Raw genomic sequence first — 27,987 nt, forward strand, 5'->3', positions numbered from 1 at the left:
GCTGTTTGAGAAAACGAAGACAGCTCCCAATAGGCCACTACGTCCTCTGTTGTTATTGGATATGATATCATTAACGTGTCGGTTTTAAAACCAATGGTTTGATAAACTGATGGATGGAGTACGACACAGTGAAACAATTAAAATTATGATTATATACCACATGTATTTTATGGAAGAACCAGACAGAGCTGTGTTCCAAGGGGTCATCTTTAATATACTCAGTCACACCGTTCTGAAAATATATCACGACACATCTCTACAGAGGCACGTTCAGTTCACATCGCATTAGGTCAAACAAATTGTGTTGACATGACAACACAAATAGTACGGACAGATACAGCTTACAAGAAATAGCCGGTCACAATAGAGCTGGTCTAGCTAGTAACGTTCAGATAAATAATGCTGCATTCAATGGTACCTTTACCATTCTGGGCACCGTCCTGTTTGGGACAGAGGATGAGCTTTCACTGTATTTACAGCCCAATGTGATTGGTCAGGGAGATATCTTACGGTTTAAAACGCAACCGTTTCATGGGCATTTACAGTACATCAAAAATGCTAATACTTTCTATTACATTTATTTACTCGGCTGTTAAAACATCTATACATAAATAAAGTTAGAATCTATAACTGTAAAACAGTAGCAAGTATTATTGCACTACGGCTCACCCCAGATAAAAAGCGAATGATTTTAATATGGCACCAACACACTCCAAGAAAGAGAACTGCACAGCGACACACAGGAAGTCTGTGATACACAGACACATGCTTGGTTTACGGAGAGAGATGATAGTGGGAGATACAGTCTCATCAACGTACTTCACTGTAGGCATAGGTGTAGTATAGAAGCTGTTGTAGTAGTACTACTACTAGTAGTAGTAGTAATAGCAGTAGTATTTGCAGTAAATAGGAAGAGAATCATCTGTATCCCTACTGGTAACCTTGGGAAGAGAATTGCTTTAACTGCACTCACACACTATAGGGTTAAGGGTCAACTAATGAATGAGCCTCTTTTCTCAGTCTCTGCAGCTTGCTTGATCTCTCTCTAGCAGACTCAGACACATCTGAGTGCGTATTCACAGTTTTGCAGGCCTTGCTATTATTAACGGGGTTGCAGCATGTTTGATCAGCTTACTGATTTAAAAAAACTGAAACTGTATTAATAAAAAAAAATGGTTGTCCTTATTTCTGCTGTAAAGACACATCTATAATAATATCAGTCTTCATTGTTGTTCTCCCACCACTTAGGGCTGACAGAACATAGTAAAGGTGAGGGTGGCGGTTAGGGTGCGGTAACTGGGGGGGGGGGTCCATGGCCTGGTTTCTGTGGTTACATGGACATGTGTTCGGGGAGAACGTAGGAGATGTCGTCCCAAGGGTGACGGTACAGACCCTGTTTCAGCCTCTTCTGATCCAGGTAGTGTCCTGAGGAAGAAGTAGAAGCGTAGGTAAGGTTCCAATTTTAGCAATATCATATTGCGTATCCTCCGCTCCTTACATCACAGCCCCTTTCCCATTACCATTTCTAGGGGTCAAACTCATCAGGGTCATGACCCCCAACTCACCGATGAAGCCCATGCTCCGCCCCAGGACAAAGATTCCATTCAGCGCTCCGATCTCCACAAACTCATCAGCCTCGTCCCTGAGGGGGAAGACAAACACCAGGGGGCAATGGTGAGTTGATGTAACACTGAATGTAGGCTAAGGCCAACAAAAGGACAGCCGGATGACCCAGACAGTAGTATAGTTGCATTGTACAGAATGTAATTGACTGGAGTTAAATAGCATAGGATTTACCGTGTAAATCCACCACAGTTCCTGAGCAGGTCCACAAAGGCTACTCCGATGAAACCGTCCACATTCAGGATCAGGTTGGGTTTCTGAAACCGCAGCAGAGAGGAGAAGACATGGTTTAGAACAGATGATCTCAGTGGGGTGATCCAGGGTGCAGGAGAGGACGACAGGGTTAGTACCTTGGCGGTGGTGATCTTCTCCACATCCATGGCGTAGTCCAACAGCTGGGTGGAGGGGAAGGTCTTCTTCACAAAGTCCTTCAGGATCTGCACCCGCATGTCTGGGTTGTTGATCTGAAGCACACACACACACACACACACAGTAAAAAAATATGAAAGACGCATGGCATCCAAACAGAGACACAGGGACGGTGCTCACCGACTTGACCCTGTGTCCGATGCCCATAATCAGGTTGCCCTCCTTCTTCATCTTATTGACAAACTCCATGGGCAACATGCCGCTGTCAAATGCCTTGCTGAACTGCTTGGCTGCAGCGTCCAGGGCCCCTCCGAACCGGTCCCCCTGGAAATCACACACACAGAAAGAAACACTCAAATAGAGACACACGTCGACTACCAAAGCTCAATTAATTAATTAAAACAGAGGCATTATCTTCAGAAGAGGCTACTCTGTTGGTTTGAGTGGGCCTAAGTATGTCGAGGTTGACATGACTATGTTCTTACGATGGTGAGCAGGCCAGAGGTGAGGCTAGAGATGAGGTCTTTGCCAGCACGGGCACAGACGATGGTGTTGTGGGCACCGGAGACGGCAGGACCATGGTCAGCAGTCACCATCAGACACATCTCAATGAACTTGGCAGCATAACTGGGCAGCCTTGGGGCAAGGAGGAGGGAGGACACAGAGACATAGAATTGTATTCAAATTGAATTATGATAGTGTATGTTTAATGTTTTATGTGAACAATGGCAGTATTATTATTGACTGTTTCACGGTTTCATGTTTTGGGGGACAGAACTGTACCTCCTCTGGAACCAGAGCAGTCCCAGGGTTCCTCCCAGGCCCATCTCTGACTTGAACACCTCAGTGATGGGCATTCCAGCGTAGATGAGCTCCTGGCCCCTCTCATCACAGATACTGGTCATAAAGGAGGCTGGCTTACGGATCAGACCCAGCTCCTACAGCACAGAGGGATAGAGAGAGGGGGAGAGGGAGGGAGTCACCACACCCTCTCATTGCTCTCCATCTGTTTCAGTTTAACACAGTCTGATACGGTTCTGTGAAGTTTGCCTTATATGGAAGTCAATAACATTGTCCAGAGCCAATAAGAGATCCTGATTCACCGCTAACTCACAGGGGACATGAGCTAGCGTGGCACTGACTGGTCGTCATTACTCACCCGGGCCCAGGAGTAGTCCATGGGCACCGTGGGAGGGGGCACCTCCATAGCTGGAACGATGACTCCTTTGCCAACGAGGTCGTCATACACTGATCTGTACATGAGGATGGGTAACTTCAATTTCACAACAGTGCTTTTGTACATTAATTAAAACTGTCAATCTTATGTTGTGGCTTGGATGTATGTTTTTCTAAATCATATCAGTGTGTGATTTTCTGCACTGACTTGATGACATCTCCCAGCTCGTCAAAGCTCTTGGGTACAAAGGCTCCGGCCTCCTTCAGAGCCAGGTTCTTGGCCACGGCTGTCTCTGAGGCCTGGTTGGCACATGCTCCAGCATGACCAAACTGGACCTACAGGTGACAGACCGGGTCAGCATATCATAGGAGACAGTCACCAACCCCATAACCAGACTAGAGGTCAACCGATTAATGGGAATGGCCGATTAATTAGGGCCGATTTCAAGTTTTCATAACAATCGGTAATCGGCATTTTTGGACACCGATTACGGTCGATTACATTGCACTCCACGAGGAGACTGTGTGGCAGGCTGACTACCTGTTATGCGAGTGCAGCAAGGAGCCAAGGTAAGTTGCAAGCTAGCATTAAACTTATCTTATAAAAAACAATCAATCTTAACATAATCACTAGTTAACTACACATGGTTGATGATATTACTAGTTTATCTAGCTTCTCCTGCGACGCATATAATCGATGCGGTGCCTGTTAATTTATCATCGAATCACAGCCTACTTCGCCAAACAGGTGATGATTTAACAAGCGCATTCGCGAAAAAAAAGCACTGTCGTTGCACCAATGTACCTAACCATAAACATCAATGCCTTTCTTAAAATCAATACACAAGTATATATTTTTAAACCTGCATATTTGGTTAATATTGACTGCTAACATGAATTTCTTTTAACTAGGGAAATTGTGTCACTTCTCTTGCGTTCTGTGCAAGCAGAGTCAGGGTACATGCAGAAGTTTGGGCTGCCTGGCTCGTTGCGAACTGTGTGAAGACCATTTCTTCCTAACAAAGACCGTAATTAATTTGTCAGAATTGTACATAATTATGACATAGCAATGTAACAGCAATATTTAGACTTAGGGATGCCATCCGTTAGATAAAATACGGAACGGTTCCGTATTTCACTGAAAGAATAAAATGTTTTGTTTTCGAAATTATAGTTTCCGGATTTGACCATATTAATGACCTAAGGCTCATATTTGTGTGTGTTATTATATTATAATTAAGTCTATGATGTGATATTTGATAGAGCAGTCTGACTGAGCGGTGGTAGGCAGCAGCAGGCTCGTAAGCATTCATTCAAACAGCACTTTCCTGCATTTGCCAGCAGCTCTTCGCTGTGCTTCAAGCACAGCGCTGTTTATGACTTCAAGCCTATCAACTCCTGAGATTAGGCTGGCAATACTATAGTGCCTATAAGAACATCCAATAGTCAAAGGTATATGAAATACAAATGGTATAGAGATAAATAGTCCTATAATAACTATAACCTAAAACTTCTTACCTGGGAATATTGAAGACTCATGTTAAAAAGGAACCACCAGCTTTCATATGTTCTCATGTTCTGAGCAAGGAACTTAAACGTTAGCTTTTTTACATGGCAAATATTGCACTTTTACTTTCTTCTCCAACACTTTGTTTTGCATTATTTAAACCAAATTGAACATGTTTCATTATTTATTTGAGACTAAATAGATTTTATTGATGTATTATATTAAGTTAAAAATAAGTGTTCATTCAGTATTGTTGTAACTGTCATTATTACAAATAATATATATAAAAACGTTTAAAAAACGGCCGATTAATCGGTATCGGGGTTGAAAAATCATAATCGGTCGACCTCTAAACCTTCTTCCAGTACGCCTGCCCTGCAAGTCTCTGATATCAATCCAATGACTTTAACCCCTCCCCCCCAAACTCTTCCCATCACACTCACCTCTGAGGAGAACATGGTGGCACAGGTCCCGATGCACCAGCTCACCACAGGCTTGGTGATCCTGCCTGACTTGATGCCCTGGCAGATCGTATACTCCTCTGTGCCGCCAATCTAGAAGGGAGACCAACAGTGCTTTTAAATGGAAGTCCACACACACACACGCAGAGGTGAGTATCCAATCATGGAATTAGTCTGGTCATAAATGTCAATGTTAATTAGCTACGCTTGATGAAAATAAATTGATTGCGTTAAAAGGATAAGGTTTATTTGTCTATGGTTAGTTTACTCAGTGGAGGGGGCTCATTAGCAGCAATGATGTGGACGTGTGTGTCTTTCAAAACCTCACCTCTCCCAGCATTACGATCATCTCTACCCCTGGGGTGTCCTGGTACCTCAGCACATGGTCTGTGTAGATTGAGCCTGGGTATCTAATGAAGAAATAAGCATTCATTATACACACACACACACATCAGTAATCTTATCCACCCCATTCACACACACATACACACTCTCTCTTACCGGTCTCCTCCAATGGCCACTCCCTCGTAGACGCCGTCGGTGGTGCGGGAGATGATGTTGTTGAGCTCGTTGGACATGCCTCCAGAGCGGGATACGTAGGCCACACTGCCTGGACGGTACAGCTTAGAGGCCAGGATGTTATCCAGCATTCCCCCTGTGTTCCCGATCTTAAAACAGCCAGGCTTGATCCCTCCAACCTGGCCAAGCACGCACACACAGAGTTAGATATGATACTCTTCTCTACACCTTAAAAAAGCAGGCCTCACATACTGTAAGTGAGTGGTGTAGAGTAGGAGGGCCCTACCGTTGCCGGGCCGATGATAGTGATACCCTTCTCGTCCGCCTTCTTAATGATCTTCCTGGTCTGGGCTTCAGGGATGCCCTCGGCTATGATGGCGATAGTGTGGATCTGAAGGGGTGGGGATATGAAGTATTACAGTCGCTCAGATCTACGGCTCGCTCACCATTAGATGACACCCTCTGGGTGGCATGGAGGCACTACCAACCTGCGGGTACTGCATGGTCTCCATGGTGCTGTCGAAGGCAGAGCGGAGCGAGGCGAAGCTGATGAGCACGTCCACCTCCGGGTGTTTCCTCATGGCGTCGTCCATGTTCTTATAGACGGGCAACAGGATCTCCTTATGGCCCCAGTAGAACTTCTGCTTGTGGTCCCCACTGGAACACACAGACAGTCACAACGTTGAGTCTCGAATGATGAACCAGGCAAATAAGATAAGCACGTGTGAATGCACAAGCACACACACACACACGTTATTTTCAACACCTCTCTGTGGTCTCGGGGCACGACAGTTAAAGTGGTATAGAGGAAACAGTAAGTAGAGAGACAGGAAGTAAAGAAAGAGACACCTACGTGAATGGGTAGACCATGGCAGACACAGAGGGCTCATCCCTGGAGCAGGTGTAGTCAAAGTCCAGCATGCCCTGCACGGCCCGAGTCTGCATGCCCCACACGATGGACTTGGTCTGCTTGCTGAAGAGGGTTGACGCCTTGACTGCAGGGACAGGAACACACAGGGGACAAGGGAGGGAGAGGGAGGGAGAGGAGGAAAGATGGAGGGAGAGAGATGGAGGGGAAGGTTAACTACAAAATGCAAAGTCACTCAAACAATGAACAGAGGTTTGGCATGCACACACACTTACTCAGAGGGAGAAAAAAAGCTTGATCTCCTTATTACCGCACCAGGAGAGAAAAGGGCTTTTAACTCACTACAGAGAGGTACGAGCTTTAAAGAAGTCATATCCTGCTCTGCTAAGAGGTGTGATAGAGCAGGGCACACAACATCAACAGAAGACACATGGAAGGGCAAACAGTTATTAGACAGTGAAGGAACCAAACAGTGACAGCCAGCCGCTGACTGAGACATCACAACCGACAGGAAACTACAGGGGTCAGTGAGACAGAAGCTGAACCCGCAACCATACAAAACATGTTATTATGTTACCATGTTATGTTTCTGGATGTCAGAAATTCCCCTCGAAGGACTACAAACGTGATCAGAAATGTAGTCGCCTATACGTCAACATTGTCCTAGTTGTTCCCATGGATGAACCATTAGAACACCATAGAAATAAAAGCCACTTCTAGCACAGACACATGAGAGAGGAGAGGACAGGAGCACATGACCCAGCTCGAGGGCTTCACAGGGGGGCTAGGGGGAGAGCCATGTCCCAGGCCCACCCAAGTCAGTCTGTCTGACAGGGGAGTGTCCTACCTCCTGGACTGTCTGACGACGCCTGTCGCTCTGTGGTGCCACAACAATAAAACAAATAAAAACAAAATCAGAAACATTATAATCAATGTTATTACATTCAGAACGTGCGTAGATAACGCCCTCTAAAAGGGAAGGTTTTTCACAACAGATCCTGGGCTGATGTGGGCTGTGAGACCCCAAATGGCCACCAGGGGGAGCTGGGAGACAAACTCACATTTTATGAGAGCAGCAGCTCTCAAGGAAGCCTCTTGCAACCAGGGTTGGGGTCAATTCCATTTAAATTCTAGTCAATTCAGAAAATAAAAATTTGGAATTGGAATTTTCCTAATTAAAAAGCATTTTTAGAGAATTTAAATATCAGTGTACTTCCTGAATTGACTGGAATTTAAATGGAATTGACCCCAACCCGGCTTGTAAAACTGCATTCCATTACTTTTACATAAATACCTGAGAAGCATCATTCTTACGTTTCCCGTGTGTGTGTGTGTGTGTGTGTGTGTGTGTGTGGTCTCATCGAGGAGCTCACCTGGAGGGGCCCCTGACTTGGCCTTCTTGGCAGCAGAGGCCCCGGGGCCAGCCTTGTTCTCAGAGAAGGAGGCTGTCCTGCTGGAGGCTGGGGTCTGGAGACAACAGAGGAGAGAAAAGAGGAGGGGAGACAGGAGAAGAAGTGTTACATTCTGTTGAAGAGCTAATCAGGTTAACACCAGCCCTGATGCACACATGCCTTCCTAGAACAGCCTTGATTTGAATGACTTGCCTAAAAAACAGTCATGTTTTATTTGTGACAGTGCCACATTACCTGCATAGAGAGAGAATAGCACAGTGCAAGCTTTACAATGAAGCCTTGTGTGATGAACCTGCAGTGATGCCAGCTGCACAGTAGGGCCCTATGTACAAACTATGTCTATGGCACAGCGGACTCACGTGATGAACTTGCTTTAAAAACAATCTACATGCTGCCCCCACAGTTTAAATTCATTCAAATTCATTAAAACGACATTGAGTTGAGCTGTGTTTAGAGTGAGATGGGTGCATTCCCCAGGGAGCCCAATCGGCACTTTGCGAACCTGTGCATGTGTATTTGCTGCTTTCATATTTTTGCCCTTTTGCCCAGACATCAAATGGATATAGGCCCCCTTCCCATAACACACGCATGACCACGGACGCATCTCTCTGAAAGCCCTGGTGCAGCACATTACTAATGGAGCCCTGCAGGCTACAGCACAGGCCTAGTGTACTGTCTCCTGGCTGCTATTTAAAACCACAGCAGCATACAAAGCCAGGCAATGCTCTACACACAAAGACGCACCTCAGATGACCTCACCGTGCCAGCACGGGAAACACGTCACCGCGAATGTCAGTGTTTGAAAAAAATCACTGTTTTTAAAATGTTTACATTTTTGATGATGTCATCGGGTATAACTTATTAAAGCCCCCATGCAGTCTTATTTTTCTATCATCACTGTAGGTCTAATAAATCACTAATTTGTAAGTCGCTCTGGATAAGAGCGTCTGCTAAATGACTTAAATGTAAATGTAAATGTGTTTATATTTCATGAAAATAACTATCATTTGAAATGATTTATTTCCCTGAGCCTCCTTTTGCCATTGAAATGCTCTGTCTGATAGTGCGGGCGGGCTGATACAAATGTTAATATATTTACATACACTAATTAGTAGATAGGATCATCTAGACTCTAGAGCCCACCCTGCTTACCCCTTCAAAGTAGGAGGATACATATGCAAATAAATGGTGACTGGTCATTGATCAGAATAATCCCATTATCCCACCTGAACAGGCTGAAATTCCAGGCATTTTTTTCTCTCCAAAATCTCTTACATTAAAAAGGTATTATCATCATGCTATTTTGAGCTCAGTGTGGAAATATCATAAAAAAACAGCAACATCACATTTTTGACTGCATTGAAAAGTGGTAGAATTGCCCTGTAACTAATTATAGGCCCAGTGTAACCTACCGATGAATTGGCACTGGAGTTGAGCAGGAAGTTGGCGGTGTGGGCGGCGACGGGAGGCTCTTTGGGTATTGGTCGGTGGCCCAGCGCCATGCCGACAATGGCAGTCATGTGAGTCTCTGTGCCGAAGACATGGATGGGGATGCCAGTAGTCTTACCTGTGGAAACATGGCACACACACACACTGAATGTCTTCAGAAGGTCGAGTGTGTCAATCAAAGCTAAAAATAGCATTGGCCTGACCTTTTATCACAGAGGAAATTAGGAGAAGTACAAGACCTTGAACATCTCTTGCAAAAGGAACTTATATCTATTGTGGAGCTACTCACCCACTTCGCCCATGACCCTGAGGCCTTCCTGGTAGTTGGGGCCCCCCCGGCGGACAAATATGGTGATCTCATGCTCCTTTATGGGGCCCTGGTAGTCCCTGATGGCCCTGACAATGCCCTGGAACAGAGACAAGAGAGGATCTCAGAGAAGCCTAACCCTAGGGGAATCTAAATCACAATTGCTTCAGATATTGTGTTCAACTCTGTGGATGCATTTTTATATCTACCTTAAATGTGGCTGCAACATTAGTGAAGTTTGCGATGCTTCCTCCGATGATCAGGACTTTTCCGTCGGGGTGTTTCTCGCGGGTCATCAGAGACAGGATGGTCTTGGCGTAGTCATACGTCTGCTGTTCGCTGGGCGCTCCTGAATACTCCCCGTAATTGGCCAGCTCGTCAACCCCACCCAGGTCACAGATGGTGTCACTGTGTAGAAGGGATCCCATTGGATAAAACACACAAACACAGGGGTGCAGGGACAATACACACAATCACCTGAAGAAAACATCTACAGTATACTGTACATTCAGTATAGTAGTGCATTGTGAAAGTTTAATTATAATCAACCAAGTCTCTCTCGCCAAGTCTGTAAACACTGTTAAAACAATCTATACAGACACTACTCCAATCCACAGAAGCATTCAGTCACAGTAGGTGTGTCTGTGTATGTTACGCCTCATGCCCCTGACAGACGGAAGTCTCCTCATTCCTCCAGACTCTCGTTAAGATCGCATCATTAAAATGATCTCATTTAGCTCTCTGCTGAACAAGCAGCAGCGTCTGACCTCGGCTGCGCCATCAATCTGATTGTTCCATCACCAGCCGGCGCACTCTCCTAATGCTAAACCCAATTCCAACCGAGGTAGCGTAGCCTAGGAGACAGCCAGAAACTAAGCTAACAGGGCCATCAGCAACACCACAATGAAAGAACATGTTATTAGTAACATCGTTTGGCATGCTGAGGTGAAGACGCATGGCTGAGATTGAGACATTGTGATTGGTGACTCTACCTGTAGACGACGGAAGCCCCTCCTCCTGCCACCATGGTCCAGATTCTTCCACGGGGGTTGAGCAGGGTGAGTTTGAGACTGGCACCACTCTTGGCATCCAGGTCTGCAATATAGGCCTCCTGCAAGAGCCAAAGGGAAGGTTAGCTGAAGGTCCAGTGGTATTGGGAGTGCAGGGTTTCCTGAGGGCAGCAGTAATCAGGCCAGACATCAGTTTGAGCACCACTTCATTAGGCTGTAATAATCCACTCATGTTGTTTCCTTTTCAAACTCATTTTATCCTGGTTCAACGCCAGAGGATAAACATCTCTGGTAGCCCAGGTCCACACTTTCAAATATCAGTATTTCTCCTCAGATTCTTTTTTTAGTATGTGCACCAGTTCATGTGGATGTTCCTGTGTGGTGAAACACTTATTTCTGATACTATTGGGAAAAGACAGAATGTCCAGGCAGTAAAAACAGCCTGCTGCCAATCAGAGCTGGTTGTTTGTGACAGCGAGGGACACAGCTGGAGACACACCCAATCAAAGGCCCCCGCTGGTCCCATGGCTCCACCCCAGACTGACAGCAGCCCAATTAAAACGGGCCCGTCTGGTGCCAACAGCGCCCAGACGGACTCTCTGTCTCAAAGCAGCTCAGACCAGCCAGAGTCACACACACACACAGAACCATTAACCATAATGCCAAAAACAACTATCAAAACACAAGCCAATTAAATCAACAATAAAAGACAAAAACACTGGTCAAACATTTTAAATCTAGACTGGGCCATAGAAATGGGAGACAGATGACAGAATATCTAAGCGTAGAATAATAACATCTAATGAGGTCACAACATCCCTGTTGTCCAAGTAGCCCTACACCCCGACGACCGTCGCTACTGGGGTGTGTTATGATATCGCCACGGAGATATGGTACTAACTCAGTATGAGTCAAGGCTCAGAGTCACTCCCCTAGTCCCTTCCCTGATCAACATCTCTCTCCATAGCTGGGACAGCCAGAGGACACATAAAATAGTCATGTGTCATCAATAAACAGGAAGGAACTGAAACCTTTATCACTGTATGGGTGTGCATCTAGTCAGCAAAAAACGAACTAATGAGGAACCAGATATAGTATGTACATCTGGGATTTTTATGCAGATTAACTTAGAGGCTTATTTGAAAATATATGTAAAGTCTATCAGGGTTGGGGTCAATTCCATTTCAATTCCGGAAGTACACTGAAATTCAAATTCTCTGCCATGATTTTCAATGAGGAAAATGTTGAATTGGATTTACTTTCCGAATCGACCCCAACCCTGGCCTTTACATGATACACAATTACTTGTAAAGCGATTGTATAATATTTTAGGACTTCCTTGGAACTGCCCTTATCCTTCTAGTTCCTTCTAAGTAACAACATGGACATAGCAGCCTCTGGCTAGCAGTCAGGTGATTGTCCTCACCTCAGGGTAGGCCTCCCTGCCAAAGGGTGGAGGGAACTCCACGTCGCCCCACTTGGCCTTGCAGAGGTAGTCAGCCGTGGCATCGATCTTAGCCGCCATGTCCAGCACAAACACGCCATCCTTCGTGACCACTGGGAGAAGGAAACGGAGAGAGAGACACGACATGGAAGGCACATAGTAGCATGTTAGCCCAGGGCATTGTAGGGTTAAATACAGAAGGCAAACAACCACATCCTCTTAGTGATATTCACTTGGCTTCTTCCACTGTGATTGAATCAGAGTACTGCTCTCCATCTGTACCTCACCGCTTCCATCCTACCTAAGTGGATTTGTTCTGGGGTCAGCTATGGTTGGAAACGGCACGGTTTTGTTTAGATAAACACTGACACTGTGTTTGTTTAGTTTCCAAAGAAACCTGCTCGTCTCCAGCGGTGCCACTGTGTGGTGATCTCTAAAATAGAACACAGGGGAAATGAGAGAGGACCATGTCCACCCCCAGGGGGCGTCCTAACCTCCCTAGTCCCTACTCACTCTGCGGGAAGGGGAGATTGGAGAGGCAGGGGGTGTGGGGGAGACATCAAAGCAGGAGGGGAGGTCTCAGCAGCCCCAGTCCTCTCCCCTCCACAGGAACAGCTGCCACGGGGCATATAACCTGGTACTGATGACCAATTACACCCTGATAAACACACTGCAGTCAAACAGCAGGAACATGAATTATTCAACTATTCCCCCTCAGAATTAGAATGTTGTAATGAACTTCTGCTCCTCTATACGTTTTCCTACAAGGAGATGTTTTTAGATTCCGTCAGATCTTTACATTTTCCCCCCTCAAACTTGTTAATTCTATGACAAAATGACGAGGCTGTGAGTGTATGTCTGGATGAGGGAGTTGTTCAGAGCATCATGTTTAGGCTGTGGTAGGAGGTTGGTAGGAGTGTTGGATGTGGTAGGATTGTATGACAGGACCTACCCAGTGGGTTGATCTCAAGGTAGGTGAAGTATAGGTCTTGATACAGGTTGAACAGTCCAACGACGAAGCTGGCCAGGACCCTGCAGGAGGAAATAACCAGCCAACAAGTTAAACTGTTTTATAGCCACACCTTAAATCGTTTAACTTTCCCTAAAATACAGACAGCCTCTTTCTCTTCCTTATTATGTGCAGAGAAATAAATATGGTTCAGTGGCAGATCTGACAACTAACTGACTATTCATTCTAATTAATTTCCCTTAGTGATGGCACTTTCCACCCTTTACATAGCACTAAATCCATAAAAACAAGAGCCAACACTAATAAGGAAGAAGTGAGGGAAAGAGGGAGGGGTGGAGGCAGTGTTGGAGGAGGAAGCGGCTCTCTTCCAATGCACCTGTAAATTAGCTGGTAAGCCTCGCTACAACGAAGGAAACATCTACATTACACCCTCCTGTCAAAACAGGTGGGTGAAGGGCTTTGGTGAGGGCAGTATTTCCTCCTCTCTCCGTGCCTGCCTGTCTGTCAGCTGTGCAGGCAGCTCTGTGGCCTTGTGACCACATCAGTCTCCTGTCTGTCAGGAGGGCTACTCTAGCTGCCAGGAGAACACTGGCCTCAAGGAGTGGGGGGGTGGGGGGGGTGTCAGGCCCGACACATCACACCCACAGTGACTAAGCTCCTCTCCTACTGACAGGTTCTGATGGGGCTAGGGCCACCGCTCCGGTCCTGGATCCAAGAGAAGAGGGTGGGGGGGTGAACAGTGCAGAGCCATCTTCCTCAATGTCAGCCAAGACCGTGGGGAGCCCAACCAGGCCCTGCCTGCCTTCACAGAGAGCTGTTTCGAGCAGGGGGGGGGGGGGGGGGTGGGTTGGTCACTGTATCACACCCATCAAAATAAATGTCAGGCTCCAGGAACGTGCTCAGAATAAGGCTAAGCAGAAAGGAGGGGGTGATCGAAGAAAGGCGAGCTCGTAGCCGAGGGAGTATGTCATTTCTCTAATGGAACTCACCCACCTCCTCCTTCCCCCTCCAGCATTATTAGAGTACCTCGCCATCGCTTTCCTCTCTCTGTTTTGTAGTGGGTGTTGCCAGCCAGCTTTAGTTTTACGCAACAACAGGTTCTTTCTCTAACCCTCCACTTCTCTACCTCAGAAAGAATGAGGTTCTCTCCCAGAAATATACCTTCCATTAATCTACTATCCTGTTATTTCAGTGTGCAAAGTCTCTCGCTTACAAAGTAGAATTCCGTTTTTAAATGAAAGCACTGTCTCGCGCCACTCACTCTTTTATGTCCGCAGCGACATGGGTCAGGAGCTGTTTCTTCACCGCGTCTTCGGTCAGCTTCTCGTCCACACCTACCAGAAGCTTACTGGCCTTGGCGTCCACATCCCCCACGTCTACCCCTCCTTCATGGTGGAACAACACGTAGTCTCCCTCCCGTGTGGCGTAGATACACACGTAGAACTCCTCTTCCTGAGGGATAGGGAGACACACGCAGGTCAGTTCTAGACAACCAGAGACGTGTACGTCATAGAAGCCATTTTGTTCAGGGGATAATTCACTCAAACTATCTTCAGAGTTTTTGTTCTGTACTTAAAAGTACTCAATCTTGAAAACTTTACTGCTGACATGCATCACTGTTTGGGATGGCATTAACAATGGACTAAGGAACAAAATACTTAAGTATCATTTTTTTGGTGAACTATCCCTTTAAAGCCATTCCTTGAGATTTGACATACTGTTTAGTGAAGTTGCAGTACCTTACACTACTCATGAATAAATTGAAAGTAAGTTGGAAAACCTGTTCGGCTGCAGTCCTCAGAGGAAGCCAGACTAGAGAAACCGCATCACGTAGATAGTTTACCTGCTTGTGGGCTACGAACGGCTCGATGAGGAAGTTCTTCAGGATCCCCTTTGCTTTTCCCACCTGAGAAACACATACAGGACTTATTTAGAAGCTCACAAACAGACATTGTGTTGAGGAGAAATAGAGAACTTATGACGCAAAAAGGCTGCATTTAATTTGGCAAAACCGTCATGATTTCCCAGAGGAGACTACAATGCTATAATGACTATTCCTCTGAGCAGTTGAAGTGAGCCAGCTGTAGCGAGTCTGGAGGATCCTTCATAACGCAACAATGAACTTGTTTACAGGTACACCCTCAGGACTAAGAGGGAGAAAACAAGAGAGAGAGAAAACAAGAGAGGGGGGGCTATAAAAAGCAGTATGAATGAACACACCGAGGCCCCAAAGTGAACACAAAGTGGCCACAGAGCAGACACAAACTAAATAATCAGGCCACGGGACAAGAAAGTGTCGTTGAATAAAGCCTGAAGAAAGGAGGCCCAAACTGACAGAGGATGACGTCCACACAGAGCAACAGTCTAGTACAGTCCTAGGTGAATTCAACATGGAAATGAGAGCTCATTTAGCTGGCTGTCACACTGCCTGTGTTAAAAGGTCCCCAGGCATAAAACAACCAGGGACTGCCCGGGAGAGCAGTCAGCCGACAGAAAGAAAGGAGAAAAAGAGAAGGTTGACATTTCCGAGAGATGGGAAAAAAAGACGGACGACGAAGGGAGAAAAGAGGCCATCTGATTAAAGACGGGCTGAGGCCAATTTAGATTGAAATGATCTCCATACTGTTCTCTCATTGCTCTCTAGAGAACGAGGGAGGAGACAGCGGAAGAGATGGACAAAAAGGTTGGAGGAATATATTGATTAAGAAGCTCAACAACAACAAAAAGTAGGAAGGTGAAACATGATTGAGGTTTTACACAAACTTTAAAAGTCGTGACCAAAAAGGGGTCAATTCAACTGATATGATGCATAACAACCACTGACATTTTCACACCCATTTGCCTGGAAACACATGAACTATCCTGGTCACACCCTATCACTGAGGGAAGCTATGGCGTCAAAGACGGGGAAATTGCCAGGCAGGGAGTCATCTCAACCTCTGGGATTAGTGATTTGGTAAGCTGAGGAGAAAGAGTGATGGGTTGGGAGAGGAGAGCGAGAACAAAAAGGTCGAGCTGACAGACTAAATTGTTCACAGTGACTGAAATCTACCCTACCTCTTCTCTCTAGTCTGGACAAAACCAGTCTCTCTCAGACACACACACACACACACACACACACACACACACACACACACACACACACACTACAGAATGTCATTCACTTACATAAATAACTAACACATACTGTAGCCCTCAATCTGTAGTATAAAACCCAGTAACACCCTTCCCACAGACACAATAATATACGCACTATACAAACACACGTACACATGGATTGTGTGTTGTAGATATGTGGTAGTAGAGTAGGGGCCTGAGGGAACACACCTAATGCGTTGTGAAATCTGTTGTGAATGTATTGTAATGTTTTTTTTAAATGGTAAACTGCCTTCATTTTGTAAACTGCCTTCATTTTGCTGGACCCCAGGAAGTGTAGCTCCTGCTAAGGGGGTCCCATAATAAATACAAATACACTAACTATCCCATATACAGCTACCCATAAACACATCTAAGCAATGAAAACACATAACATATTGTGAAACATGTTCTATAACTGTAACAAGTTATCCAGATTCTAAATGAACAGCAAAAGCTGTTCAAGCCAGTCAGAATAAAATGATTCGTCCAGATAGACACCATCTTAAAACCTGCGAATTCATTTATTTCTTATTTATTGTCTCCAGCAGCGACTGACGTTTTCGTCTAAAATGTCTGGCCAGTGATCTATCCAACACACACACGCTCCCTCTCTTAGCCCATGGTTTATGAAGCACACAAACATCTAAGTGGCACACAGAGTGATGGACCTACTGTAGCGTGCTCGGCTTACACTGAAACCTGTTTACTCACAGGCAGGACTCTCTGTTTCGGCTGACTGGCCTGATTGACAAGCACCTGACCGAGAGCTGATTAGCAATCTGTACAGCTCTGGAGGCAGAGTTAAACATACATCCAAACAAAAACACACTTAACTTGGATGGGTAGTACTAGTGGGCATGGGAAAGAGGGGATGAAGAGAGAAATAAGAGAAGAGAGAGGGCTGAGTGGAACCAAATGTTCTGCAGGAGACAGAGTGAACCGTGAGCAGAGTGAAAGAGTTCACTACAGTGCAGACTGAAGAGCCTAGCAGGAATGGGCCTGAACCTAGCTGTAGGTACTGTATTTAGGAGGATCCACTTCAGGATGACTTGGTGTGTGTGTGTGTGGGTGTTACGCCATTACTTACCATGGTCTCTCTCATAAGGCGGGTCTTCAGCCACTCTTGGACACCTTTCAGGTCCAGGTTGACACCTACCAATCCCAGCTTCCCCCGCCGCTTGATCAGCTGATCTGGCTTCACTACCAGCCGCTAGGGAACAGACAACACGGTCGAACTGTTAGCATCACAACACCAGGATAATGACATAGGTGACTGTGATTTAGTGATCATCCTTAGACTAGACTACCCATGACAGGATAACGTAGTTAGCCTCACATTAACACATTGCTAATTTGTTGTTTATGATAGCAGGCTAAATGCCGACGATGACATTTAGGTGTGGCACAAACGGGCGAGTTCACTTCAGGTACCATTACACATTTCAAATCGTCAGCATTTGAAGCCCATCTTGATGAGAGATATATCTGTAGATCAGGAGATAGGTTTCTGGGTCGTCCCTCAAATCAAAGTTTGTTGGTAGGGTACACAGATTCGAAATGGTGCAGCGAAAAAGCTTGTGTTTCTAGCTCCAGCAGTGCAGTAACACACACAATGCAAAAACGTAAAAAAGGCATATCAGAACGAGTCTGGAATATTATATATATATATATATATATATATATATAAATAATTAGGGCATTCGGAAAGTATTGAGACCCTTGACTTTTTCCGCATTTTGTTACATTACAGCCTTATTCTAAAAATGATTAAATAAAAACATTTCCTCAGTCTACACACAATACCCCATAATGAAAGTGAACACAGGCATTTTGACATTTTTCCAAATGTATAAAAAAAAAAAAACAGAAATACCTTATTTACATAAGTATTCTGACCCTTTGCTATGAGACTCAAAATTTTGCTCAGGTGCATCCTGTTTCCATTGATCATCCTTGAGATGTTTCTAAAGCTTGATTGGAGTGCATCTGTGGTGAATTCCATTGACTGGACATGATTTGGAAAGGCACACATTGGTTTATATAAAAAGGTCCAACAGTTGACAGTGCATTTCAGACAAAAAAACCAAGCCATGCGGTTGAAGGAATTGTCTGTAGAGCTCCGAGACATGGATTGTGTCGAGGCACAGATCTGGGGAAGGGTACTAAAAAATGTCTACAACATTGAAGGTCCCCAAGAACATTTTGGCCTCCATCATTCTTAAATGGAAGAAGTTTGGAACCACCAAGATTCTTCCTAGATATGGCCACCCGGCCAAACTGAGCAATCGGGGGAGAAGAGCCTTGGTAAGGCAGGTGACCAAGAACCCGATGGTCACTCTGACAGAGCTCCAGAGTTCCTCTGTGGAGATGGGAGAACCTTCCAGAAGGACAACCATCTCTACAGCACTCCACCAATCAGGTCTTTATGGTAGAGTGGCCAGAGGGAAGCCAGTCCTCAGTAAAAGGCACATGACAGCCCGCTTCTAGTTTACCAAAAGGCACCTAAAGGACTCTCAGACCATGAGAAACAAGATTCTTTGGTCTGATGACACCAAGATTGAACTTTTTAGTCTGAATGCCAAGCGTCACGTCTGGAGGAAACCTGGCACCATCCCTACGGTAAAGCATGGTGGTGGCAGCATCATGCTGTGGGGATGTTTTTCAGCGGCAGGGACTGGGAGACTAGTCAGGATCGAGAGAAAGATGAACAGAGCAAAGTACAGAGAGATCCTTGATGAAAACCTGCTCCAGAGCACTCAGGACTGGGGTGAAGGTTCACCTTCCAACAGGACAACGACCCTAAGCACACAGCCAAGACAACGCAGGAGTGGCTTCAGGACAAGTCTCTGAATGTCCTTGAGTGGCCCAGCCAGAGCCTGAACCCGAATGAACATCTCTGGAGAGACCTGAAAATAGCTTTGCAGCGACGCTCCCCGACCAACCTGGCAGAGCTTGAGAGGATCTGCAGAGAAGAATGGGAGAAACTCCCCAAATACAGGTGTGCCAAGCTTGTAGCGTCATACCTAAGATTTGAGTTTGTAATCACTGCCAAAGGTGCTTCAACAAAGTACTGAGTAAAAGGTCTGAATACTTGTGAAATGTGATATGTTTTTTTATTTTTAATACATTTGCAAACATTTCCAAAAACCTGTTTTCACTTTGTCATTATGGGGTGTTGTGTGTAGATTGATGAGTATTTAAAAAAATAAATAATTGTAAACCATTTTAGAATAAGACTAAAGTAACAAAATATGGAAAAAGTCAAGCGGTCTGAATACTTTACGAATGCACTGTATGTATGTATGTATGTATGTATGTATGTATGTATGTATGTATGTATGTATGTATGTATGTATAGATATTATACAGTACCAGTTAAATGTTTGGACACACCTACTCATCCCAGGGTTTTTCTTTATTTTTTACTATATTGTAGAATAATAGTGAAGACATCAAAACTATGAAATATCACATATGGAATCATGGAGTAACCCCAACAAAAAAAAAGTGTTAAACAAATCAAAATATATTTAACATATTTGAGATTTTTGAAAGCAGCCAAGAGTGTACAAGCTGTCATCAAGGCAAAGGGTGGCTACTTTGAAGAATCTCACATATAAAATATATTTTGATTTGTTTAACACTTTTTTTTGGTTACTACATTAATCCATGTGTTATTTCATAGTTTGATGTCTTCACTATTATTCTACTATGTAGAAAATAGTAAAAATAAAGAAAAACCGTGGAATGAATAGGTGTCCAAACTTTTGACTGGTACTGTATATATATTTATTTTATTTAACTAGGCAAATCAGTTAAGAACTAATTCTTATTTACAATGACGGCCTACCCCAGCCAAACCCTAACCTGGACAACGTTGGGCCAATTGTGTGCCTCCCTATGGGACTCCCAATCACGGCCTGTTGTGACACAGCCTGGAATCGAATCAGGGTCTGTAGTGACTCCTCTAGCATTGAGATGCAGTGCCTTAGACCGCTGCGCCACTCGGGAGCCCACTATATAGACAGTATATGAATCGAAAAGGTGTATACAGCAGTAGTTATATAGGATGAGCCTTGACTAGAATACAGTATATACATATGAAGTGGGTAAAACAATATGTAAACATTATTAAAGTGACCAGAGTTCAATCAATCTATGTACATATGGCAGCAGCCACTAAGGTGCAGGGTAGAGTACCGGGTGGTAGCCAGCTGGTAACAGTGTCTAAGGTAGTGGTGACTGTTCAACAGTCTGTTGGCCTGGAGATAGACGCTGTTTATCAGTCTCTCGGTCCCTCCTTCCATTCCTCCGTCCTCCCCCCTCCCCCTGGCTGCTACCTCTCTTGGATCAATCAGAAATGGAGAGAGAAGTGACTTATGAGACTCGAGCCATTATCATCTGGATGCTGCCAGTAAAACCAGGCAGAGAGGGCCCAGGGTGAAAGTTAATGGAATTTCCTAATCAATCCTGTCACATGTATCTGGGCCTACACCTGCCTTCCTCTATCCTTCTCCTCCCTTCCATACCTCACTGCATCCAACTTGATAAAGCACTAAAACAGCCTTCCAGGTGAGTGAGTGAGTGAGTGAGTGAGTGAGTGAGTGAGTGAGTGAGTGAGTGAGTGAGTGAGTGAGATTTTACCCTGGGAGATGAGTCATACTGTAATTATATTAGGAGTCTGGGAGAAAGAGGGGTCTGAGGTAATTATGACTGCTCTTAAAGAGAGTGTGTCTCTTCCCATTGTGGATGTCACTTTTTATTCCTCACGATACATTCCGATGACGATGCGGACGTTCATTCTCCTCTACATTGACTTTGCTTCGTTTACGTTTTACAGCCAGAAGAGTGGCTGGAGTGAAGATGGGCCTGCTAAGTGATTGTGTCCGCAAAAAATATGTTAGCATTTCACGCAGGCTGCAGTCAGGGAAGGTGGCTATTGTGATAGTTATGGAGTCAGATTTATGACTATGATGTGGCCAAACTGAATCTACTGACTGCGATGTAATGTAATCCTTGTTTTGAGCAAACATTTAACCTTGCGTGGATCAGTCATCATTATGAAGAAATCGCTGATGTCTCAAAAGACAGTCGTGCCATTGGTGATTGGTGATTGAATGACATAAGAGCAGCTGTTAATATATAGGTACTAGATCGTTATTTGGTTCTAAAAATGTGCCTTCGATTGGTCAGTTATTCCTTACCTCAGTGAGCAGCCAGGGGTGGTCCTGCGCCAGCCGGTCAAAGTCGGTCTCAGTCGTCACGTTGGCATAGCGGAACCTGTTCTGGACAGCTGCAGACGTACAGATGTACTTATAGAGGAACTCCTTCCCGGTCTGCTCTGAGATGGCTTTGGCCGACATGGTAGATCAGAGAACAGTGGTCTGAGAGGAGAGAGAGAGACAGGTCGAAAGAGATTAGGTAAACCCGTTTATAACCACAAGTGCATACCAGTACAGGGTGACTAGCTTAAGTATATAAGATATTCTAGTTATGTTCCCAAATATGACACATCAGAGAAGATAGGCCTACCTTTAACAACAGCCACCTCTTACATGATAATGGTATATACTGAGCTATTCATTTACACACAAACTGCTGATCAGAGGTCTCTATCTACGTTGTAGTATCTGCCCAGTCATCTCCCTTGTCCAGGCAGCCAGTGATGCTGAGGCTAAGTTGATTAGCCCAGGTCTAGGATCTGCACTCTAATGGAATAATGGACCCTCATCTGGCTGCCTCTCAAACTAAATCAGGTGAACCCTGAGACAGACACAGAGCTTTAAATCACCCGACAGCACAGAGAGGGGGCCTGGAGTTAGTGTAGAGGACAGACACACACACACACACGACTAAACAACCTTCAGAGAGGCTGATGCATTGCTGTCTCAAACAAACACTGAGAAACAATCACCCACACATAGACACACCTTGAACCTACTGCTACTGAATAAAGGGTGTAGTCAGTGTTTGTAGAGCTAGGAATAAACAGTTGGTAAAGGACATCACTCCTGAAGGAGAGGACTCTCCACTATGAACTGCTCATTATGAGACGTGCCAGTGTCAGACGTGCAGTCTCATACACAAACAAGATAAGCCTGATGGCCCGATTGTCAGACTGCTATGATGTCATGGTCACGTGTCTAAACCCTGTAATGGGTGAAGGTTCGTCCTGGTATGATGTCGTGACCCGGAAATCCATACTAGGGATATTCCCAAGAGACTATCAAAGGCAGCTGTCTGTCAGCACACATGTATACAAATCATAAATGAGGGGGAAATTTGCACATTGAATTTAAGCAGAAACACCAAAACCCAACAGGATGTGTAAATGGAATTTTGTTTTCCTTTCATGGCAAAGACAAGGGTTGTGACCCTTCCTGGCATCCTCCTGCTGGCTTAAATGAAGCCATATGCTAAATGGAACAAACTCAAGTTTCGAATGACTAGTCTACCGGGACCACGTCAGTCAGTCAACCCAGTCAGTCAACCCAGTCAGTCAACCTAGAAAGGCCTTTAATCACTCACTATGTTGCCTCTGCAACAGAACATTCAATATATTTGGATTTGAAAATTAAATGTTCATTAATCATGAAGAGATCATTCTGGATATTATACAGAAGAATGTGGTACTTGGATGTCCAGACTCACAGAACCAAACGTGACCAGCCTCCACCACACCACCTGCCCCCTTTATCCCCCAGCCCCCCTCCCTCTCCTTCTGCCAGCACAATGTTGCAATTCTTTTGTTATTGATCTGGCCTTGGTTTCCTGCTACACTCACTTAGAGCGTTTTCATTTCTTTTACCACAGACCAGATGGATATCAATGATGAGAAATGTGTCCTATTACTGTGCTGATACAAACCCACTCAGTCACTAGTCTCTGTAATATCACTACTAAGAAATTGACAATAAAACAACAAGATGCTCTTAAGTATTCTTGCAGTGATGGAGCACCCAGTCAACTTGCTCTCGGTGTCCTTCATCAGATAAAGAGCCCTGTGGCCTCTCGAGTGGTGCAGTGGCGTAATGCACTGCATCACAGTGTTTTTTAGATAAAAAGCCCTGGTATCTACCAGAGAAGGCTTTGCTCTGGGCTGCTGCCCTGCTAGCCCTTGATACGATAAATGAATGGAGGTGGTGTTGGAGCATCTTCAGTATTGAGCCCTCTTCTCCCTTGGTCACTATAGCTCTGGTCCGAGGCCAATATAACACAGGAGGGGAGGAGACAGACTCACTACAGTATATCTGTCTATTACCCCTCTGCTAGCGGCTTGTCAGCGCTATGAAATATCCAGCACGGATAACATTGACCAAGAGTGGTTGAGGCGCAACGCTTGTAGACTGCTACATGAGGCAAACAAACGCACACGAATGAAGGCACACACACCAGAAAATATGCATATCACACACACTTATCAAAACCACAGACACCTACAGCGGAAAGACAGGCTTCTTCTCATCAGAAAATCTGATAGTGCTTTTCACAGAAACAGAATTTGTCTTTCACAGCACTGAAGTCAGAATGCAATTAACCTTAACCTGGCCTGGTCCCCTACACCACCAGATGACCTTCCCTTATACTACAACAACACATCTGCACCTGGGTCCGACAGGTAGAAATTACAAAAATACCTCAGTGCTTCAAAAATGTCAAGCAGCATCTGTCTGCCTGCTAGAGAAGATATCTGTCTGGACAATGAACTTGGGAAAAGCAAGGAAGTGGTTTCAAAAAAGCAAGAGCTGTGTTTTGAGAGTGGACTAATAATGCATGATTTGTGTCAATTAAGATTCTCAAATAATCTTATTTCAAGTTTATTAAAATGCATGATCACTTGAACATTCTGATTTAAAAAGAAAACCTAAGGCAAAGGTAACTGAACTAAATGACTACCGCCCCGTATCACTCACTTCTGTCATCATGAAGTGCTTAGAGAGACTAGTCAAGGATCATATCACCTACACCCTACCTGTCACCCTAGACCCACTTCAATTTGAGTACCGCCCAAATAGGTCCACAGATGATGCAATCGCCATCACACTGCCCTATCCCACCTGGACAAGAGGAATACCTATGTAAGAATGCTGTTCATTGACTACAGTTCAGCATTCAACACATAGTAGCCTCCAAGCTCATCATTAAGCTTGAGGCCCTGGGTCTGAACCCCGCCCTGTGCAATTGGGTCCTGGACTTCCTGACGGGCCGCCCCCAGGTAGTGAAGGTAGGAAACAACATCTCCACTTCACTGATCCTCAACACTGGGGCCCCACAAGGGTACGTTCTCAGCCCCCTCCTGTACTCCCTGTTCACCCACGACTGAGTGGCCATGCACGACTCCAACTCAATCATCAAGTTTGCAGACGACACAACAGTAGTAGGCTTGATTACCAACAATGACAAGACAGCCTATAGGGAGGAGGTGAGGGCACTCGGAGTGTGGTGTCAGGACAACAACCTCTCACTCAACATCAACAAAACAAAAGGAGATGATCATGAACTTCAGGAAACAGAGGGAGCACCCCCCTATCCACAGACATGACAAATCAAATAAAAGTTTGTCACGTGCGCCGAATACAACAGGTGTAGACCTTACAGTGAAATGCTTACTTACAGGCTCTAACCAATAGTGCAAAAAAGGTATTAGGTGAACAACAGGTAAGTAAAGAAATAAAACAACAGTAAAAAGACAGTGAAAAACAGTAGCGAGGCTACATACAGACACCGGTTAGTCAGGCTGATTGAGGTAGTATCTTCATGTAGGTATGGTTAAAGTGACTATGCATATATGATAAAGAGAGAGTAGCAGTAGTGTAAAGAGGGGTTGGCGGGTGGTGGATGGTGGGACACAATGCAGATAGCCCAGTTAGCAAATGTGCGGGAGTACTGGTTGGTCGGGCCAATTGAGGTAGTATGTACATGAATGTATAGTTAAAGTGACTGTGCATATATGATAAACAGAGAGTAGCAGCAGCGTAAAAGAGGGGTTGGGGGGGGGGGGGTGTCACACAATGCAAATAGTCCGGGTAGCCATTTGATTACCTGTTCAGGAGTCTTACGGCTTGGGGGTAAAAACTGTTGAGACGCCTTTTTGTCCTAGACTTGGCACTCCGGTACCACTTGCCATGCGGTAGTAGAGAGAACAGTCTATGACTGGGGTCTGACAATTTTTAGGGCCTTCCTCTGACACCGCCTGGTGTAGAGGTCCTGGATGGCAGGAAGCTTGGCCCCAGTGATGTACTGGGGTGTACGCACTACCCTCTGTAGTGCCTTGCAGTTGGAGGCTGAGCAATTGCCGTACCAGGCAATGATGCAACCAGTCAGGATGCTCTCGATGTTGCAGCTGTAGAACCTTTTGAGGATCTCAGGACCCATGCCAAATCTTTTTAGTTTCCTGAGGGGGAATAGGCTTTGTTGTGCCCTCTTCACAACTGTCTTGGTGTGTTTGGACCATTCTAGTTTGTTGGTGATGTGGACACCAAGGAATTTGAAGCTCTCAACCTGCTCCACTACAGCCCTGTTGATGAGAATGGGGGCGTACTCGTTCCGCCTTTTCCTGTAGCCCACAATCATCTCCTTAGTCTTGGTTACGTTGTGGGATAGGTTGTTATTCTGGCACCACCCGGCCAGGTCTCTGACCTCCTCCCTATAGGCTGTCTCGTCGTTGTCGGTGATCAGGCCTACCACTGTTGTGTCGTCTGCAAACTTAATGATGGTGTTGGAGTAGTGCCTGGTCATGCAGTCGTGGGTGAACAGGGAGTACAGGAGGGGACTGAGCACGCACCAATGGGGGGCTCCAGTGTTGAGGATTAGCGTGGCAGATGTGTTGCTACCTACCCTCACCATCTGGGGGCGGCCCGTCAGGAAGTCCAGGATCCAGTTGCAGAGGGAGGTGTTTAGTCCCAGGATCCTTAGCTTAGTGATGAGATTTGAGGGTACTATGGTGTTGAACGCTGAGCTGTAGTCAATGAATAGCATTCTCACATAAGTGTTCCTTTTGTCCAGGTGGGAAAGGGCAGTGTGGAGTGCAATAGAGATTGCATCATCTGTGGATCTGTTTGAGCGGCGTGGTGAAGAAGGTGCAACAGCGCCTCTTCAACTTCAGGAGGCTGAAGAAATGTGGTGTGTCACCTAAAACCCTCACAAACTTTTACAGATGCACAATTGAGAGCATCCGGTCAGGCTGCATCACCGCCTGGTACGGCAACTGCACCGCCCATAACCGCAGGGCTCTCTAGAGGGTGGTGCGGTCTGCACAACGCATCACCGGGGGCAAACTACCTGCCCTCTAGGACACCTACAGCACCAAATTGTCACAGGAAGGCCAAAAAGATCATCAAGGACAACAACCACTCGAGCCACTGCCTGTTCACCCCGCTACCGTCCAGAAGGCGAGGTCAGTACAGGTCCATCAAAGCTGGGACTGAGAGACTGAAAAATAGCTTGTATTGCAAGGCCATCAGACTGTTAATCAGCCATCACTAACACAGTGAGGCTGCTGCCTACATACAAACTTGAAATCCTTTGCCACTTTAATAAAATGTATCACTAGTCACTTTAATAATGGGACTTTAATCATGTTTACATATCTTGCATTACTCATCTCATATGTACATACTGTATTTTATACCATCTATTGCATCTTGCCTATGCCACTTGGTCATTGCTCATCCATATATATATTCTTATTCCATTCCTTTACTTAGATTTGTGTGTATTAGGTAGTTGTTGTGGAACTGTTTAATTACTTGTTAGATATTACTGCACTGTTGGAACTAGAAGCACAAACATTTAACTACACTCGCAATAACATCTGCTGACAAAGTGTACGTGACCAATACAATTTGATTTGATTTAGTCAAAGACATGCCATAGACATGACTTACATTTACATTACATTTAAGACTTGCCTAGTTAAATAAAGGTTAAATATAAATAAATTATTAATTCATTATGATTTACATTTTACCAGAATGAAATAGGTGAAAATGATTAAATGGCAATAAATAACTACATTAAGGGTAATACGGACATTTTCTAAACAAATAAACATGCTTTTATGGCATTAGACCAGCCACAGCCCATGAGGGGACACATTTTACAATAAACTATAGTAAGCTATGCCGTGGACACAATAATTATTTCATGTCTTCATTCTTTATGAATTCAAGACTGGTACTGTTGATTGACCAGTTCAACTCGTCCTGTCTCTTTCTTTCCCTTACTCAGTAAACACACACACACACACACACACACACACACACACACACACACACACACACACACACACTCTCTCTCTCTCTCTCTGTGTGTTAGATTTTTTTTTTTACTGCGCATGTTACACTACTTTATGTAACTTTCAAGTCAGCTTTGAATTACTCCTTGCAATCTGTAAACAACGAAATACATCTAGATATAGATGTATCTCACCTTTATATCTTGACAGTTGTGGAAAAGATCTCCCAGGTTTTGCGTTGAGAAGATTTGGATCGTTTCGGATGTGAAACGATTTCAGCCGGCAATTCTAGGAAAGAAACAGTTTGGCCAAAGATACTGCTAACTGCTCCTTCTATCTGTGGTTTGGCTGTCGGCGTGGACCACTGACTACACTTCTGGGTTTTCCTCAGTTTTCTCTCCTCTTCCTATCTGACGATAGACTTGGCTGATATATTCCTGCTCTCCGATTGGGTCACACCACCCCATGGCTGTTGCTTCATAACGCTCACACCCATCT

At 45.0% G+C, this 27,987-nt stretch overlaps 1 protein-coding gene across 2 annotated transcripts; it reads right to left on the reverse strand.

Annotated features, from left to right (window-relative positions):
- Nucleotides 1-189: 189 nt before the first annotated feature.
- Nucleotides 190-27,987, reverse strand: LOC115171101 (ATP-citrate synthase). Of its 2 annotated transcripts, XM_029727604.1 has the most exons (28): nt 27,684-27,987; nt 21,458-21,637; nt 17,341-17,463; nt 14,959-15,021; nt 14,377-14,567; nt 13,098-13,177; nt 12,128-12,258; nt 10,684-10,802; nt 9,901-10,099; nt 9,674-9,791; nt 9,348-9,502; nt 7,897-7,990; nt 7,371-7,400; nt 6,509-6,650; nt 6,144-6,312; nt 5,942-6,046; nt 5,638-5,834; nt 5,465-5,546; nt 5,119-5,229; nt 3,377-3,504; nt 3,152-3,245; nt 2,776-2,930; nt 2,478-2,628; nt 2,173-2,316; nt 1,974-2,087; nt 1,798-1,880; nt 1,566-1,642; nt 190-1,425 (listed from the first exon to the last, which is right to left on the reverse strand). In XM_029727604.1, exons 2-28 carry the CDS (start codon nt 21,614-21,616, stop codon nt 1,331-1,333), a joined length of 3,309 nt encoding a protein of 1,102 aa, XP_029583464.1. In that variant the 5' UTR covers nt 21,617-21,637; nt 27,684-27,987; the 3' UTR covers nt 190-1,330. The 2 variants fall into 2 exon arrangements, with proteins under 2 accessions (XP_029583464.1, XP_029583465.1); XM_029727605.1 differs by lacking the exon at nt 7,371-7,400.

This window comes from Salmo trutta, chromosome 32 (genome assembly GCF_901001165.1).
Source record: "Salmo trutta chromosome 32, fSalTru1.1, whole genome shotgun sequence".
NCBI lineage: Eukaryota > Metazoa > Chordata > Actinopteri > Salmoniformes > Salmonidae > Salmo > Salmo trutta.